At 41.3% G+C, this 15,665-nt stretch overlaps 1 protein-coding gene across 3 annotated transcripts in view; it reads left to right on the top strand.

The window, feature by feature from the left end:
- Positions 1–15,665, top strand: part of LOC124367011 (steroid receptor seven-up, isoforms B/C) — a 156,367-nt gene that overhangs the window by 19,244 nt on the left and 121,458 nt on the right. For all 3 annotated transcript variants that reach the window (XM_046823684.1, XM_046823683.1, XM_046823685.1), the window contains exon 2: positions 15,350–15,499. In XM_046823684.1, the coding sequence (XP_046679640.1) occupies positions 15,350–15,499 (150 nt within the window). The remainder of the gene's footprint in view (positions 1–15,349; positions 15,500–15,665) is intronic.

Raw genomic sequence — 15,665 nt, 5'->3', positions numbered from 1 at the left:
AGATTGTTATCTGATAGGGCAGTAGCCGGGTTTTTGTTACTTGTCAAGGTGGGCTGTGTCATTTCAATTAGGCCTGTGAACAGCCCCCGGCGCGGTGTGGGGGCGGACCGCGTGTGCTGGAACCCCTCGGAATATTTATGGTTCACAGGACAGTGTCTACGAACAAGTAGACTTTTTTTACTTTTTGGAATTATATGTACGTACGTATTCGTTAGCAAAGTGAAGTACAAAAACCAATGTTCGACATGGGTAATTGGAATGTATCCTCGCGTTTGACTTCAATACTATCAATCTATTTATTGACAAACTTTATTACATTTAACGGTCTTCACACCTTGTTTGGAGTTATCTAAACGTCTTCTGTGTTATTGACGATGCATAATTTGAGAATTAAGGATCTCGGACATTTGCCATGTCGATGTTACAGCAGTGGAACATGGAACACTACATTCAAGAATTGAAATTTATCCTCTTCTTCACGTACCCAAAAACCAAAATACGAGTATATCGATGAATCCGATAAACAAAAAAAATTTGGAAAACTCTGTATGTATAAATTGTTTTGTTGTTAATTTTGTAGTGTTTTGGCATTTCTAGAAGAGAATACATGTAATATATAATAATAACAACGTTCGTAATAATGTTTCTTTTTTAAACGTCTTATCTTAATTTTAATTTTAGTAATATAACTGTCTTTTGTGTTTGCTTAAAACGGAGAACGAACAAGTACAGTTATGGATCGTCCCAGTCATTGCTGATATTGTTTTTTGAATTAGTTAAATCTCTTAAGATCGATATTCCCGAGTATTTTGTAATCTTAAAAGCTATCAAAATGTTTATTAAATATCATAGATTCACTGAAGAAGGTTTTGGAAAACACAATAAATTAAATGACTTGTAACTCATCAGCGACTCTCGTACCGTAGTTCCGTGTATCCGAGGTACCACACGGAACGGTTCGGCGTTAGGAACGGTTCGAGGAAACCGACTGTCCTACGTGTGACACTGTTAGTATCATCAGTCTAATGGACGTTCGGAGAAGCAGACGGAGACGTGGCTCACAGCGTGGCGTTATCTCAGTTGCTCTCCAACATCTTCGAGGTGACATTACGAGACCATGAGGTTTATCCAGTTCTATCCCGGAATCCCGAGATTTGGTTGTGATGAGCCACACTTAGATGCTCAAGATTATCACCAACTAAGGTTCCAATTGAACTATCCCAATTTATAAAATTGTAAACAACACGATATACGGATCAAAAAATACATTTATTTTAAATAAATAAAAAAGAGACCTCATTTTACATTCCAAACTCGCCTGCTGAGTCAAGTTTGTGACGGGTTTGGCGGAGGAACCCCTAACATTTCCTCCTTGGTATGGTGCTAAGGCTACGGCTCTGTTGTCGATAGTTCACCGGTTGAGATTGTTTAAGACTAGTGTTTAGAGAATATTACATATTTCAACAATATTAATCTCACAACAAACCTTGTGAATTTCTCCTTTCGTTCTTCAGACTCGCCGAGTGGCGCCACCTTAATGTTAGAAGACATCTTATTTTGAGAAGTCTATGCAACACAATTCCTTGGTAGGGGTTGACATTCTGTCTGTGCCAAACTATCCTCAGGCATATGTGTGTTGAGGTCTTTCGCAGAATACTACACGATTCATTTCTTGATGACGGTATATTTAGGATTATTTTCTTACATATCTCTATGGAATAATGCTTTCGGGGCTTTAGCTTTCAAATTCCTGAATAATTTAAAATCAGAGAGTCGTGTACAAAGTCTTTCAAAATGCTACAACTAGAGGTAAATAAACAAACAAATGAACATTGACGAGTGAATGTAGCCTACATTTGAGTATATGTAACCGTGGCGAGAATGTCAAACTACTAGTATCCCCTACTCTTGTAATATAATACATGTTATTGTCTGCTGTAATAAAGATATTCGGCCCTCTCATATGTAAGCGGCACGGCGGCGCTCTGCTGTCTCCAGAGTAATGTCGTCGTGAATTGAAATCGATTGGACCAATCAAATCGTTTAATTCCGACCACTTGTTCCGACCAACATTCCGCTGTAAACATCCGCCAGCCCAGCACCAGAGCCTGCTGACCCAGACCATGGACCTGATTGGTCGATTTCAATTGTCCCTAATTGATTGGTTATGTGTAATTTGTCATGTTTGTATTGAGTGTCATGGAAATATCTGTGTTGTAATTGTGAATGATTTTATTGTCAAAAGCTCTGATGAAAGAAGCAATATAAATTTGGTTGTGGCCTCTAAAGGGTCTTTAGATTTTGCTTACGAAGTCCGAGAACATAACTGCCTTTCCAAAATAATTATGTACTAAAATTTTTGTTACATCTTAATCACTAAATATATGTTATACAAGAACATGTAGCGACATAAGGAATGGTACGAAACTTTCAGATTGCATTCAACTAATGATCAGTATTGTATTGTACAAAAATTCACACAGTCCTAATTGTATTCTGATAATATTAGTTCCACTTCTAATATTAGTACTACTTCTACACAATTCAGATGGTTTTTGTGGCTAAAAATTAGGGCACCTTAAGTGATATATAATTGACGTGGACTGCGAATCCGATAAATTAGTTAAGTCACTCGAGTGGGGGAGGTTTCTGTGGCAGGTAGAGAAGAAGGCCACATATTACGGACCACGTGTGCCCACAAATCACGCAGTGGGTCGGGGGTGGGTGGGGGAGAGTGAGGGGGATAATCCGTAATCGGCTCATCTTGTAGTGGTACTCATCCTAACAGCACGGAGTCTAAAACATTCCCTTGTGGTACGCCGCACGAGGGGACGCCACGCAGTTTTAATTCAGTCATTCCCTTTGGATGGCGGGCAGAAATGTTGTGTGATTCATTATGCAGCACTAGGAATGTAGGCTTAGTGCGTTCGGAATTCAGGGTGTTTGCCATTAAACACGAGCTCGCTCGTTGGGTGCCCTAACGAATTTACATTCCGTCCTCGATTAACAACTTTAACATCATAGTTTTCTCGCTTGAATCACTTGCTATATACGAACTTTGATATGTATATAGAGGGTGTTCACAAAAAGGGGTCACAAACTTATATGTGGGATAGTATTCATCATTTAAAGCAAAAAATATCCTGTGAATATGGGACGAGAAATGTGTCGCTTAACCGCTCGCTACCCACCATATTTTACTTTTTACACATAAATAAATATCTATATAACTATTTAGCTAAGGAAACTAAATTCGACACATATGTTAACATAGATAAGAATAAAATGTAAAATTAAAATTGTGTTATTTTCTTTAATATTAACAAAGTGGGATCTGTTGAAAATATTTAAAGTCAAATAACAAAAAAACTAGTATTGTTAAAACTAGTAAAAGTGTGGCGCAAGGCAGTACTCTGCCGAACGGAAGGTGTTGAGGAAGATGCCTCAAGTGAGAAGAGTGTGACGGGAGGCAGTACTCTGCTGAACGGAAGGTGTTGAGGAAGAAGCCTCAAGTGGGAAGTGTGGCGCAAGGCAGTACTCTGCCGAACGGAAGGTGTTGAGCAAGAAGCCTCAAGTGGGAAGTGTGGCGCAAGGCAGTACTCTGCCGAACGGAAGGTGTTGAGGAAGAAGCCTCAAGTGAGAAGAGTGTGACGGGAGGCAGTACTCTGCCGAACGGAAGGTGTTGAGGAAGAAGCCTCAAGTGGGAAGTGTGGCGCAAGGCAGTACTCTGCCGAACGGAAGGTGTTGAGGAAGAAGCCTCAAGTGGGAAGAGTGTGACGCAAGGCAGTACTCTGCCGAACGGAAGGTGTCGAGGAAGAAGCCTCAAGTGGGAAGAGTGTGGCGCAAGGCAGTACTCTGCTGAACGGAAGGTGTTGAGGAAGAAGCCTCAAGTGGGAAGAGTGTGGCGCAAGGCAGTACTCTGCCGAACGGAAGGTGTCGAGGAAGAAGCCTCAAGTGGGAAGAGTGTGGCGCAAGGCAGTACTCTGCCGAACGGAAGGTGTTGAGGAAGATGCCTCAAGTGAAAAGAGTGTGACGGGAGGCAGTACTCTGCTGAACGGAAGGTGTTGAGGAAGAAGCCTCAAGTGGGAAGTGTGGCGCAAGGCAGTACTCTGCCGAACGGAAGGTGTCGAGGAAGAAGCCTCAAGTGGGAAGTGTGGCGCAAGGCAGTACTCTGCCGAACGGAAGGTGTTGAGGAAGATGCCTCAAGTGAAAAGAGTGTGACGGGAGGCAGTACTCTGCTGAACGGAAGGTGTTGAGGAAGAAGCCTCAAGTGGGAAGAGTGTGGCAGGAGAGATAACCACAATTGCAGTACTCTGCCGATCGTCGGTGTGGGTGTGTGGTGGGGCCGGGCTCGACCGTGTGACCCTGATGGCCTTAATTAGACACACTCGGACAATTAGAGGACCGGGCGTGCGTGGCGCGGCAAGGCGCTGAGCGTACAGGAATCTGCTCCGTCTCCCTGGCACCTCGGCCAGCTGTCAGCAGGTCGCTGGTGCTTTACACCTGACCGGTACAGGCGGCGTCTGGACGTCTCCAGTTCAAATGTTGGATGAGTAATGCAGTTGCGTGATGAGCAATAATAAGTTTTTTGCGCAATCATTGTTTTGAAAAAGAAAGTAGATAATATGCATGTTGTGGATTCGAAACCCGATTGTGGATGAGAACACATCATGAAAAGGAATGTACGATATTATTTACAGCTTAAAGCATTGAGAAAACAATAATTAAGTTGTTTGCAAAGGTTAAATACTACACAAACCAGTACTTGCGATTTTTTTTAAATTAGATAGAAATAAAAAAAGATGCCAAGATATAAATGGTCAATACAATCAAGACACAACAATTTCATCATGGACACTGATGGTTTTCGATTACATAAATGAACATACAATTTCCAGACGAGAGTTGGATTAGTGGTACATAAGATCTTTTTCTAAATTATTGTTTTGAAAATTGGTTTCTAAAAAAAGATCTTTTAGTCTTCAACCGCCACCAACATACCGTTGTGTCGTGTTTAGCATTCACAAGTGCAAGTGTCAAATTGATTTGAGCAAGATTGCCAGGTTCTGACGTGGGAATGTCAACACTGTGAGTACAGAACTGGTTACCATCGTGTGAGGTGAGTTAATGGTAAGTTAGCCTAACAGCCTGTAGAGACAATATGGACCGGTCGGCCAGGAGACCGAGTCCGAGGCGTCACGGTGGCAGGGCGAGGTCGCCATCGGTGTCAATGATGTCAGGATCCCTCGTGCGACACCGCGGACATAGTAAACGTGATTTCCATTATTCATTGCTAAATGCAGCCGTGTGATTCATTGGGAACCGGTCCGCCTAGTCCTGCTGACCGAACGACACATCGCCTACATTTACATTACCGGCCGCGGCCGTATCACAACCGGCAACTAGTTGTCCGCCGTGTTTCCGTCCTCGGAGATTTGTTGTCGTCGGGAAAGTGGGTTCGGGTTTTGGGAAATATTTGACGTTTGTTAATTATGTGTTAGTGTCGTTCCGCTTTTTAAATCCAGTCGCGTTTGACAACGGCGATACATCAGACGAGGCCACATTTCCGCTGATTTTCATTTTAGTGACAGAAGAAGAGATTTACCACTCGTTATCGTCAGTCCGTAGTGTCGTTGGAGGCTTATTTGAAGCTGTATTTGAATATGCAAAGTTGTTCTGTTTTGCTATTTTCTGTAGAAATTATTTACGGGAGCCAAACTTACCTGTATAACTTCTGACCAATTTCATTATTGACGCATTTTGCAAACATGTTTTTTTTAACTCTTCCAATTACATTTTTCACTGTTTCACTGTGTGTGTTCTTTTTTATTTTATCCATTTACCGTTTTACTAAAATAAATATATTAGGACATTTTAATTGGGCAGTAATAACACATATAATATATATATATATATATATATATATATATATATATATATATATATATATATATATATATATGCGGTTACTTGTAAGATGTATCTACTACAAAACATATTTATCTAATATGCCCTAGAACTGTTTGACGGAGCGTGGAGCCGATAATCTCAACATCCCTTGTAGGAAATGATCCAGGGGAAACTCTCCCAATAGCTTCCGGTCACCAATCTCCACTTCCCGTCCTCTCACTCAGGATGCGATAATTGTTATACTTTGATCGGCAGCGCATGCCCACGTCCATGTCAACGACTGCTAATTATCGTCTCGTGCCGGTCTCGGGCTCGTTGATCGTTAGCAATCCTGTCCCAGATACATGTAATCATCTGCGCTTTAGTGTTTTACGACCCCACAGCCTCGCGTGCTTAACTATTAAATGCACAGTAAAGAACTTTTATAGTAATCATCAAAATTTGTACTACAATCGGAAAAGAAAAGAGAGCAAACAATTATCGAGCAAAGATTTTTGCAGTTATCTACCAGATTTATTAAAGCTAATATTTTCTAAAGGGGCGCTTATCATTTTGTTCATATGGGTCATATTTTTTGGTAAATAATGTCAGAAAATATCGTAACACAATCATTCACATGAGATCTCTTCTATACAAAGGAACAAATTAATTAACTGGGAAAGATGAGTTAATCCATTATTTTTCAATAATTTGTACTCTTTCATGAGATTTTGGGAATCCCTTATAAGATAACAAGGAAGGGGCAGTTATAAGTCCCACAACCCCCATTGGCTACGCCACTGGTTCATTATACTAAAATATTAGCATTGTTACAACTTAAGAGACATTCACAACAGTATGAATAGAAAACTAGTAATTAAGCAAATGAATTGGCGTTATTGCAGAGTTAACTACTTTGCTTGTGTGGAGATTTGTGTCACTCATACTAAAGAGTATTTTGTAATTGCTCGTATTATACTGTATTTTTTGGCTTAGTTGTTATTCATCGCCGTAGGATATAAAATTATCCATATAGATGCACGTAACATATGCCTTTTTGAAAACATCTGTCTTAAGTCGGCAACCTTCATATCAACGTGAATCATTGAAAACGGGTTTTCAAAAAATTAATATCTTGTCCTCAAATAATGCACACAGTTGGTGGACAAGTTTCTTAATTGTGTTTAAAAGTTCTGTTGGGCTTTTGAAAAAAGTCACAGTTGATACCTTTGAGTGGTTTTGCATAAATAAGCAAGAAAACACAATGGCAAGGTCGACATGCATCAGCACCATTTATCTTCTTACGTGACAGACTGACCTCGATAGAACTAGTTTCAAATCAGACGAATTCCTGCGTTCTCGACTTAATGTACAACAGCTCTGTTAACTCGGCTCATATTATTGAGGGCACGGAAAGGCCAAATGGCTTCGAGATTAACCGCAGAGATCGATCTAGAACTCGAATTGATCACCTTATAAAATATGCTGTTATATCTTAGTGAGCAGTGAAACTGGAGCCAACAAATAACATTCATACACAACCTAGCAAGTATTCATGTCTAATACATCCACTAACTAATACAGCGTGACTAAACTGTTACTATTCGAAGTGTCCCTCTGATAACCTATAACATTCAATATCTTTGCAAGTGGTAATTTTTCAGAAAACCGTTATCTTAACCTCTGAAGATTATCCTGCATTGCTAAACTGCGGTTTTTATCAGCCAGTACCTTTCCATTTGACTTCCCAAAAATGTATTTAAGTACTTAACAATTTAACCTTTTTCCTTTAAGAAGATCTGCGTGTGAAACTGCATTTATAAAATTTCAGTTCTGCCTTCCACCCCAGAAAGATTGAGGGGTAAAGTTGGTTGCTCTAGTGTAGAACACCACGGTGGAGACTGCTCTTGTCACCCTTGGCAGTTGCCAGTTCTCGCGGGATGTCCACTCGCAATTACGCGCTAATTGGCGAGGATCGTGCTCCCTGCCGCCCACGACTCTACCTGCTCGAGTCCGCCACATCGACTTTCTCCTCCCGCCGCTGCTCCTCGGCCCGCCATTTTAATTGATCCCACTCTTACCCCGGACCGTATCCTATTATTAACAATAATTGCCTTTCTCCACGGAACAATGCCAACTTGTCGAAGATTATAGGAATCTGGTGAAGATGGCCAGATAGCTCCTCGGCCGGGAATCGCCGTGGTTAACTCCTCCTCGAGCCGCGCTGTTTGTGGACCGCGCGAGAACCGTCTGTGGCGGTGGAAAGTTGCCGGAGAGATCTCCAATTGATGGCAGTTCGAGACGTCAAGGTGAATCAGTAATAACACAATATATAAGGTACCGCTCCTCAAAACAGATCTGGAGATTCTATCAAATTATTGCAAGTGGTGATTTGTCTTCTCTGGATTCAAGAGAATAACTCCAGATACCGTGTCAGAGGCAACGAAGAAGATTAGTGGTTCCCTATTAATTGGATGTTACGATAAAAAATCGAAGAGTTATTAGAGACTAAGACAAAAACAATTCTTCGATTGATTTATTCTGTGGCTTTTACAAGAAAATATATCAGTTAAAGGAGTACGTTATAAGTACAATAATTGTTTATTTGGTTGGTAAAGAAAACAATGATCAATTATTTTTGGAAATATAATATCAAGAAAACAAAACAAAGAATTGGGGAATAAATGTGTGACAATGACTGGAATTTCCTTGGATTGAATTAGCCTTTTTTGAGTAGGCTAAACATCTACATACTGCGCTCCGCAGCCTTTTATTGTTTCTGGCGTGCCAAAGAGCACAGTTGTCTCTCGATCAGATATCTCACTGACTGGGCTACTCACAGACAGTATCACGGCCGCCGCCCGGTCCCCGCCTAGGGATTACTTCTGCTCGCATAAATTAACACCTGTGAGGCCAATAAAAGGAGACAATGCGAGCCGGGAGCTGCCCTGGAGCACGCCGTGGCCCATTATTGGGTTATAGGCCCTTGAGACAAAGGGTGGCGCGTGCCCAACAAAAGGACACAAAACCCTTCATAAACACAGACTGTGCTGATACGGCGCTCCTAAACCCTTTAAGGGCCGGACTGTAAACAATGCGCTCTGGAGTGACAACGCTGTCAGAGTGTCACCGTCACCTCGGCCGCTTCCTGCTCCTGCGACCTACGATCTGAGAGCACTTAATAACGGTGTAATCAAGGGTCGCTTATTTATAGGTTCGTACACCACTTCCACTCTCCATTCTACTCATTTACTATATATTTAGATAAATTTCAAATATTACAGAAATATTCAGTGGCTCTTACATGATAAACACTACTTTACTATGAAATAGCCGAATGCTGAGTGCAATATTAATTTTCTAATATCCTTATCAAATGCTGTATAAAACATAAAATCCCATGTACAAGAGTCCTTGCCCTACATGCGTTTGTTATTAAACCTTTACTCTGCACGAGGATTTAAGGAAAGCCGATGTACATAGTTGAGTTCACCGTAGTCAACACTGAGTGAGAAAGAGGTCTTGAAAAATGAAAAATTCCACTTTAATTTTATCTACGTAATTGTTTATTTTAGCCATATACGAACATTCAACATAGTTGCGTGCTTGTAGCACAATACAAACAATACGTATAAAAAGACATAGCTGAAGGAAAAAAGTGCTAATGAAAAGCGCAGAAAGGGGACTAGGCACAAGATCGATCCTTGAGGTACGCCACACGATAATTGCGTGCAGTGTACCGTGCGGTACCGTGTCGAGCGGCGGTACGAGCGAGCGGTATGCGGAAGAGTTCTCCTAGGCTCGCCTCGCGTGCTAACGAAGCCGCGAGTGGGACGTTTAAAAAACGAGCAAAGCGACAGTAAAAACTGGAACGAGCGTGACAACTTTGGGCAGACAATCGAAGCGACGAGCGAGCACTAATGGGCGCTCGGTAAACTCGATCTTATTACGATTGACCGCGGGGATAATGGCCGATCACCACCGTCTGACCGGTATGGGGAATTAATTAAATTTAATCGGCCTGCACCGCGGTAGTTCCGTTGTTTTAATTACTCGTGTAGTAATTGACTCGCTAGCGAAACCGGATCTGCCCTTTCGGCCCGGGTGACCTTTAGAATCAATCGCCGGGACCTGTTTCGGAACGGTTTTCGGTTCTGCGCCCGCCCGTGGAAAGTTATCGGTAATAAATTGGAATTTCTCCGCGTTCAGATAGGGGCCCACTTCTCGCCGGGTTTATGACACCGCTTCGCCGCTCGTTTTTATGGGGAATGCCTAAACCGAACTGGCCGTCTACGGTCGGGTCACCGGCAAGGGTGAGATAACCGCGACTGTCGAACACGGGGCTCGGGGAAAAGCGTTTTCTGGTCAGTTGGACAGAATCGGGCCGAGAGAATTTTAATGTGACGGCTTCCACCGACACCGATGATACAGTGCAAACAATTACAGCTAAGATATATATATATATAAAATTTTCTTCAGAACATGAGTCATGCAAAGACGTCAAGTCAGTCGTACTCCTGAGCGAGTAACATGCAGCGATTGTACAATCATTGGAACCCTGTGTTTACCACAGCTCTTCCCCAATAACTGTGGTTACTCCCACAATAATAACTGACGATTTGTCCGGCCAACACTTGGCACTGCCGGTTGCTGTGTTTATTGATAAGCCAAAAACTATTTATCTAGACTTGTATCTTTGTATAATTTCCAATATACACTTAGCAGCCCTTGAACTAGATACAAATTTTATTATTTAATTTTACCTAAATCCTGTAAAAGTATACATTTTAATTTGCGTAAAATATCAAATAATTAAATAATAGATAAGCAAAGTGACTTTCCAGAGTGTTGAAGCAAATAAAAAGATATCACCATTTTCTTTTGATTATCATGCTTCCACTTTTGACATGCGCAAATATTTCACTGTTTAGCAATAATTTACGACTGCAACGTTTGTGAGGCTTATTTGTGCGCTTGCATTAAATTTGTGTGTAGTATTTGTATATCGCCAAATCGTGAAACAATTTGTGCCAAATGGTCTAGCTACTACACCACCGGGCTCCGCCGATTAGGATCCAGTGCATTCCGCAAGGTGGTAAAGTAATCAATTTTGGTTAAATGCAGCCAAATTAATAATTTCTTGCTTTATTAGTTAGGCCTGTAAACAGCTGAGAGGCGCAACTCGTGGAACCCGTGCCTAGATCACACCCGGCCGTTCACAAAGACTTCTGCAGTGTCGTGGTGTAGTTTTAAAGTGATCGGCATTCGGTTACGTGATTAAACTTGTTTACCGTCACATTACATTAATAGAACAGGAAAGATCTTTAAAACTGGGAAACAAGACCGCATTGATCCATTCCGCGAGGAATCCCCTTTAAGGCATTTATGAAGTATCTAGGCATACCCTATGATTAGTCTCAATTAAAAATTGCTGATGACATGGATGTGATTTTTTAGCTATTACAAAAGATAACTAGAGGGAGTGACTTTGTTAAATATATTTTTTTAGGAAAAGTAAGCCTTTAAAATTATACTAGAATATCTTATTACTTGAAGCTGTATTTCAAAAATAGTGTGTAACAAACACAAGTATTAATTGTGTTTAAAGGCCATGTTTGGGCCTTGTTAAAAATGTCGATTCATAAAGCCTGTAATTTCTCTTTGATTGAGTGATACACATTTACTATTGTTTCTGTAGGTAGGGAAGTTATCTCAATAAGCTGTAATTCTGAAATTAAAAACAAAATAAATAATGTAACAAATCCGACTGCACCACCTAAATACCGGTAGTAAAACAAACGCTGGCGAATGTTTGGCTTCAGTTTCGAGTTCAGCGCCCACGCCCGCTGCCTCCCCAAGCGACTAATCTGGTCTAACAAACTTTAAAAATCACTTCGTTATTTCGAAAAATATTTCCATATGCAAAAGGGATATTGTTCGGTGTGTTTTGTCGGCGGTGTTTTTTTTTAAACTTACGGTGAATTATTGTCTTGTTGGTGTTATAAAAACTCGTGTATGATATTTCTTGCTTTAAAATGTTTATCTCAATGTTAAAAACTTAATATACAATTTTAAGTAAAAAATGTATATTACAACTTATTTTTAAAATCTTTTATTTTTAGTAATTGGTATCGTTTGAAATAAAGTCGGTGTTATCATTCTCCCATTTCTCTAGTCGGGTTTGGGTTGTACTTGACAAATCTACAAATTAAAATTGTAATACTGGACTGAAACCAATAAAGGTGTGAAACCTTTGACTTGATTTTTACAATAAACTTTCGTTTAAATACATCAACAATGTTCGATGAGGTAGGTGCATCGAATAATTTTCGGGTACGTTGTTCCCGTATTAGTCATCAATCCAGGAATCCATGAATCATTTTAAATTATCATAGCTGATTACTCATATAAGAAATTAAAGTAAACACTGTATTATTGATTTAACGGAATTTGTTATTACAAAGGTGGTAGTGTTTTATTACTGTTGTGTTTGTAACACGCATATAGAACTGTTACTGTAGTGTTGCGCTGCATTTCTCCAGTTTTACTGCCTCGTGGATGTCCGCCGTCGGTCACGCTCGGCACTCGCTCTCCGTCTCTCTCGCTCCCGTGGAGATGTTATCTCCCTCTCTCTCCCGCTCATTACTCGATGCCAATCAGCCGACCACGAGCTGCTGAAGCGGTTCTATTATTGATTTGTTGCCGAGGTTCTCGCTAACGGCAAGGTCCCTGAACTGCTTCACTGACTCTGCATCTCATCTTTCACTTCCGCATCCTGTCTCCTCTCTTCTGTTCCTCGGACCTTTCTCCGGCGCTGCCGCGTCCTTCACGGACCCCCGACCACTCTGGCCAAGTTACGACCCACTATGTAAAAGTTCGTGTTCACAGTGCTTCGTAAACCCGTCGCAACGTTGTTGCACGCTTCATTCCTTTCAACTTTCAAACAGGACATTGTCCCCTACATTCTAGCCAGTTTAACTAGTTCAAATAATAATATACAATTACAATGTGCCTTGTTCTATAAGTGCGGAAGGAATACGATCTCAAGGAGTGTCTTGAAACCCAATGTAACAACACAGAGTAGTGTTAACAACAGTGTGGGGAGGATGTCTTCCAAGAATAAAAACATTAACCCATTTGCAATTTTTCAACGGTAAATGTTTTCTTCAAATGGACCCTCCGAGGCTGAGTCAGATTTGAAAAAACTTTCAAAAACCCTGTTCTCGCCAGTCTTGTGTCTGTTCTCTAAATGTTTCCAATGCATGTCGTTGGAAACCACCGAGACCGTGCAGGTCCCCAGCACCGCGTAGTGTGTGTGTGTGTGTGTGTGTGTGTGTGTGTGTGTGTGTGTGTGTGTGTGTGCGCGCGCGCGCGCGCGCGGCCGCGGCTAGCGCACGTCCCGTCACCGTTTGGCGGTCTCTAATGTCCGCGTGCGGCACTTACTGCAAATCGCCGACGGACGTGCGGGAACGTGCAGACGGAGACCGTACTGATACAGTTCTGCTGGAGATCCAGACATTGTCAGTTTCACCTAGAGACGCCGCGCCGCTCACCTTCCTCGCCTACTCAGGGCGGGTGCGATTCTCTTCAATGCTACTGTTAATGCATCTTCAGTTTTTCAGACTTCAAATTAGGGATTAGAAGAAACGGTGAAATCTAATAAACTACGGCCCACTGAATTCAAAATACAATTATTTGCACTCCCTTATAGGTATGGGTTCCACCAAACTGAGAAGACTAAGTCTTCGGTCAATGTTGAGTTAAAAAAGGTAACATTGCTGAAGATTGCATCAACTGGCCTATAGTTGTGACACCTTGAAATTACGAAAATCAGTTAAATCGTGAGAATTTTGAGAAGGTTATTTCTTTGCTTCTCTGGCGTTGTTTGGTCATAAAACGAAAAAGTTATCGTAAAAAAACTAGATCAGCCTTCACTAAAATAGCCTGATGACATTTGAGCTGATGTAGCCATATCGCTCCGGAACATCGTCTGTTCCCGAAGTTGAGACGGAACAATAATTGTTCTTACTAGTAGCACAAATTTTAGTGTTGGTCGCGGGGTGTAGAGGAGGGGGGGACTAATGCGCAACTACCCATCGGTACATTTAGATGTGTGTTGCTCTAGGAACCGAAAGAGATTCAATCTCTTGCACTTATGTTACCTTTCTACAGTGTTACCTTTCTACAAACGCTTTCTACAGTGTTGATGAGTTTCTGGCATTCAACTGGGAGACCACGCGATGAGGAAACTGACTCCAGCGCCGAAAGTGGGCGTAATTGGCATGGAATGAATGGGGAGTGAATGTTTGAATGTTGTAAGTTTAAATGTGGCCTTGTTGTGGGATGAATGGAAAAATTTAGACATGAAAATTGACGTTTGCTATGCAATGTATATTGTCAACTGCAATTAAACGATTTGATTTGACGATTTGATTTGATTTGATTTGACCTTGAAACTACTAATCACAATTACAATATTTTCGTAGTAGGTCGCTCTTGAAATTGTCATTTCTTCGCTCCAACATTTAAACTGTGTACCATTAAAATTTCATGATTCTGAGCTTAGTTTAAATCCCTGACTGGAGTCATGCAACCGCGTGGAAGATGTGCGACAACGGGTCTTGCCGGGTTTCAGACATTGCGGGTGTAAGAAGGAAAAGGTATGCTAGTAGCTAAATAGGCAAGAGAGTATAAGGAGTTGCCAAGTAAGAAAGTGATGTTGGCAGACAACCAAAAGGACATTATCGAATCATCAATTACAGCGACATTTGTATATAAAAGCAATATGCATCGGCAATTTGACACCGAACAAGGCAACAGCCACATCAGCTGTCCGGGGACACTTTCTACAGCCGGGAGGTCCACAGTCGAGAGCCCAACACCCCACTCAACGTTAACTGTGAAGGTTTTCACTGATTTTACAGTACAATGTAACAACTGTTTAGGTCATTACGTTTTTCTTACGAATATAAGACTTCTAGTAGAGAGTAATCATTACTGCCATCAAATTGGCGTTAAAGTCTCCAAGACGTTATTACACCCTGCATATAGATTTGTTACAGCTACTTAATAAAGTAAAATATATGAGTACATAACAAAAATCCCACACTATTAATTTTTATATGATACTGTATAGGCCAATGTAAAAACGTACCCAAAAAATATAACTCTTGAACAGTTTCAGTAATGTGTTGTGAATAGAGGCTTCTCTCTAGAGATTTGTCACAAACACGCAGATTCAAGGACGCTCGTATTGTGTGAAGGCGTACAACAAAGTCAAGCAACGTCGAGCGTGGTCTCTTCTTGGATGGGTGACCGCTGATCGATCTTTTATTTGTAAACGGTTTGCCCTAAACACAGCTCCACCGTCGGTGGTTCGGAACCCCAAAAAGGCAAGATGTTCGCTGTATCCCACTGGTTTTCCTGACCAGTCAGTTCCTACAGCCCTCTCTTGTTCCAGGGTGCAAGAGCTTCTTCAAGCGCAGCGTGAGGCGGAACCTGACGTACTCGTGTCGTGGCAGTCGCAACTGTCCCATCGACCAGCACCACCGTAACCAGTGTCAGTTCTGTCGGCTGAAAAAGTGTCTCAAGATGGGAATGAGGAGAGAAGGTGAGCTTCTACTCAGTTCTTGAAAACCTAATGATAAATACTTTTCAAATTATCTGTAAACATAAAATATACACTCACATTGTTACGGCCCTTCCTTGGTAATTTTCATTGTATTTGTTTATTAATCATAGTTATTTGTTGCAAATAAATATATTGTAATTAGCTT

Source organism: Homalodisca vitripennis, chromosome 7, assembly GCF_021130785.1.
Source record: "Homalodisca vitripennis isolate AUS2020 chromosome 7, UT_GWSS_2.1, whole genome shotgun sequence".
Lineage (NCBI taxonomy): Eukaryota > Metazoa > Arthropoda > Insecta > Hemiptera > Cicadellidae > Homalodisca > Homalodisca vitripennis.
Note: the sequence above shows the minus strand (reverse complement) of the source record. Positions and strands in the feature narration are given on the sequence as shown.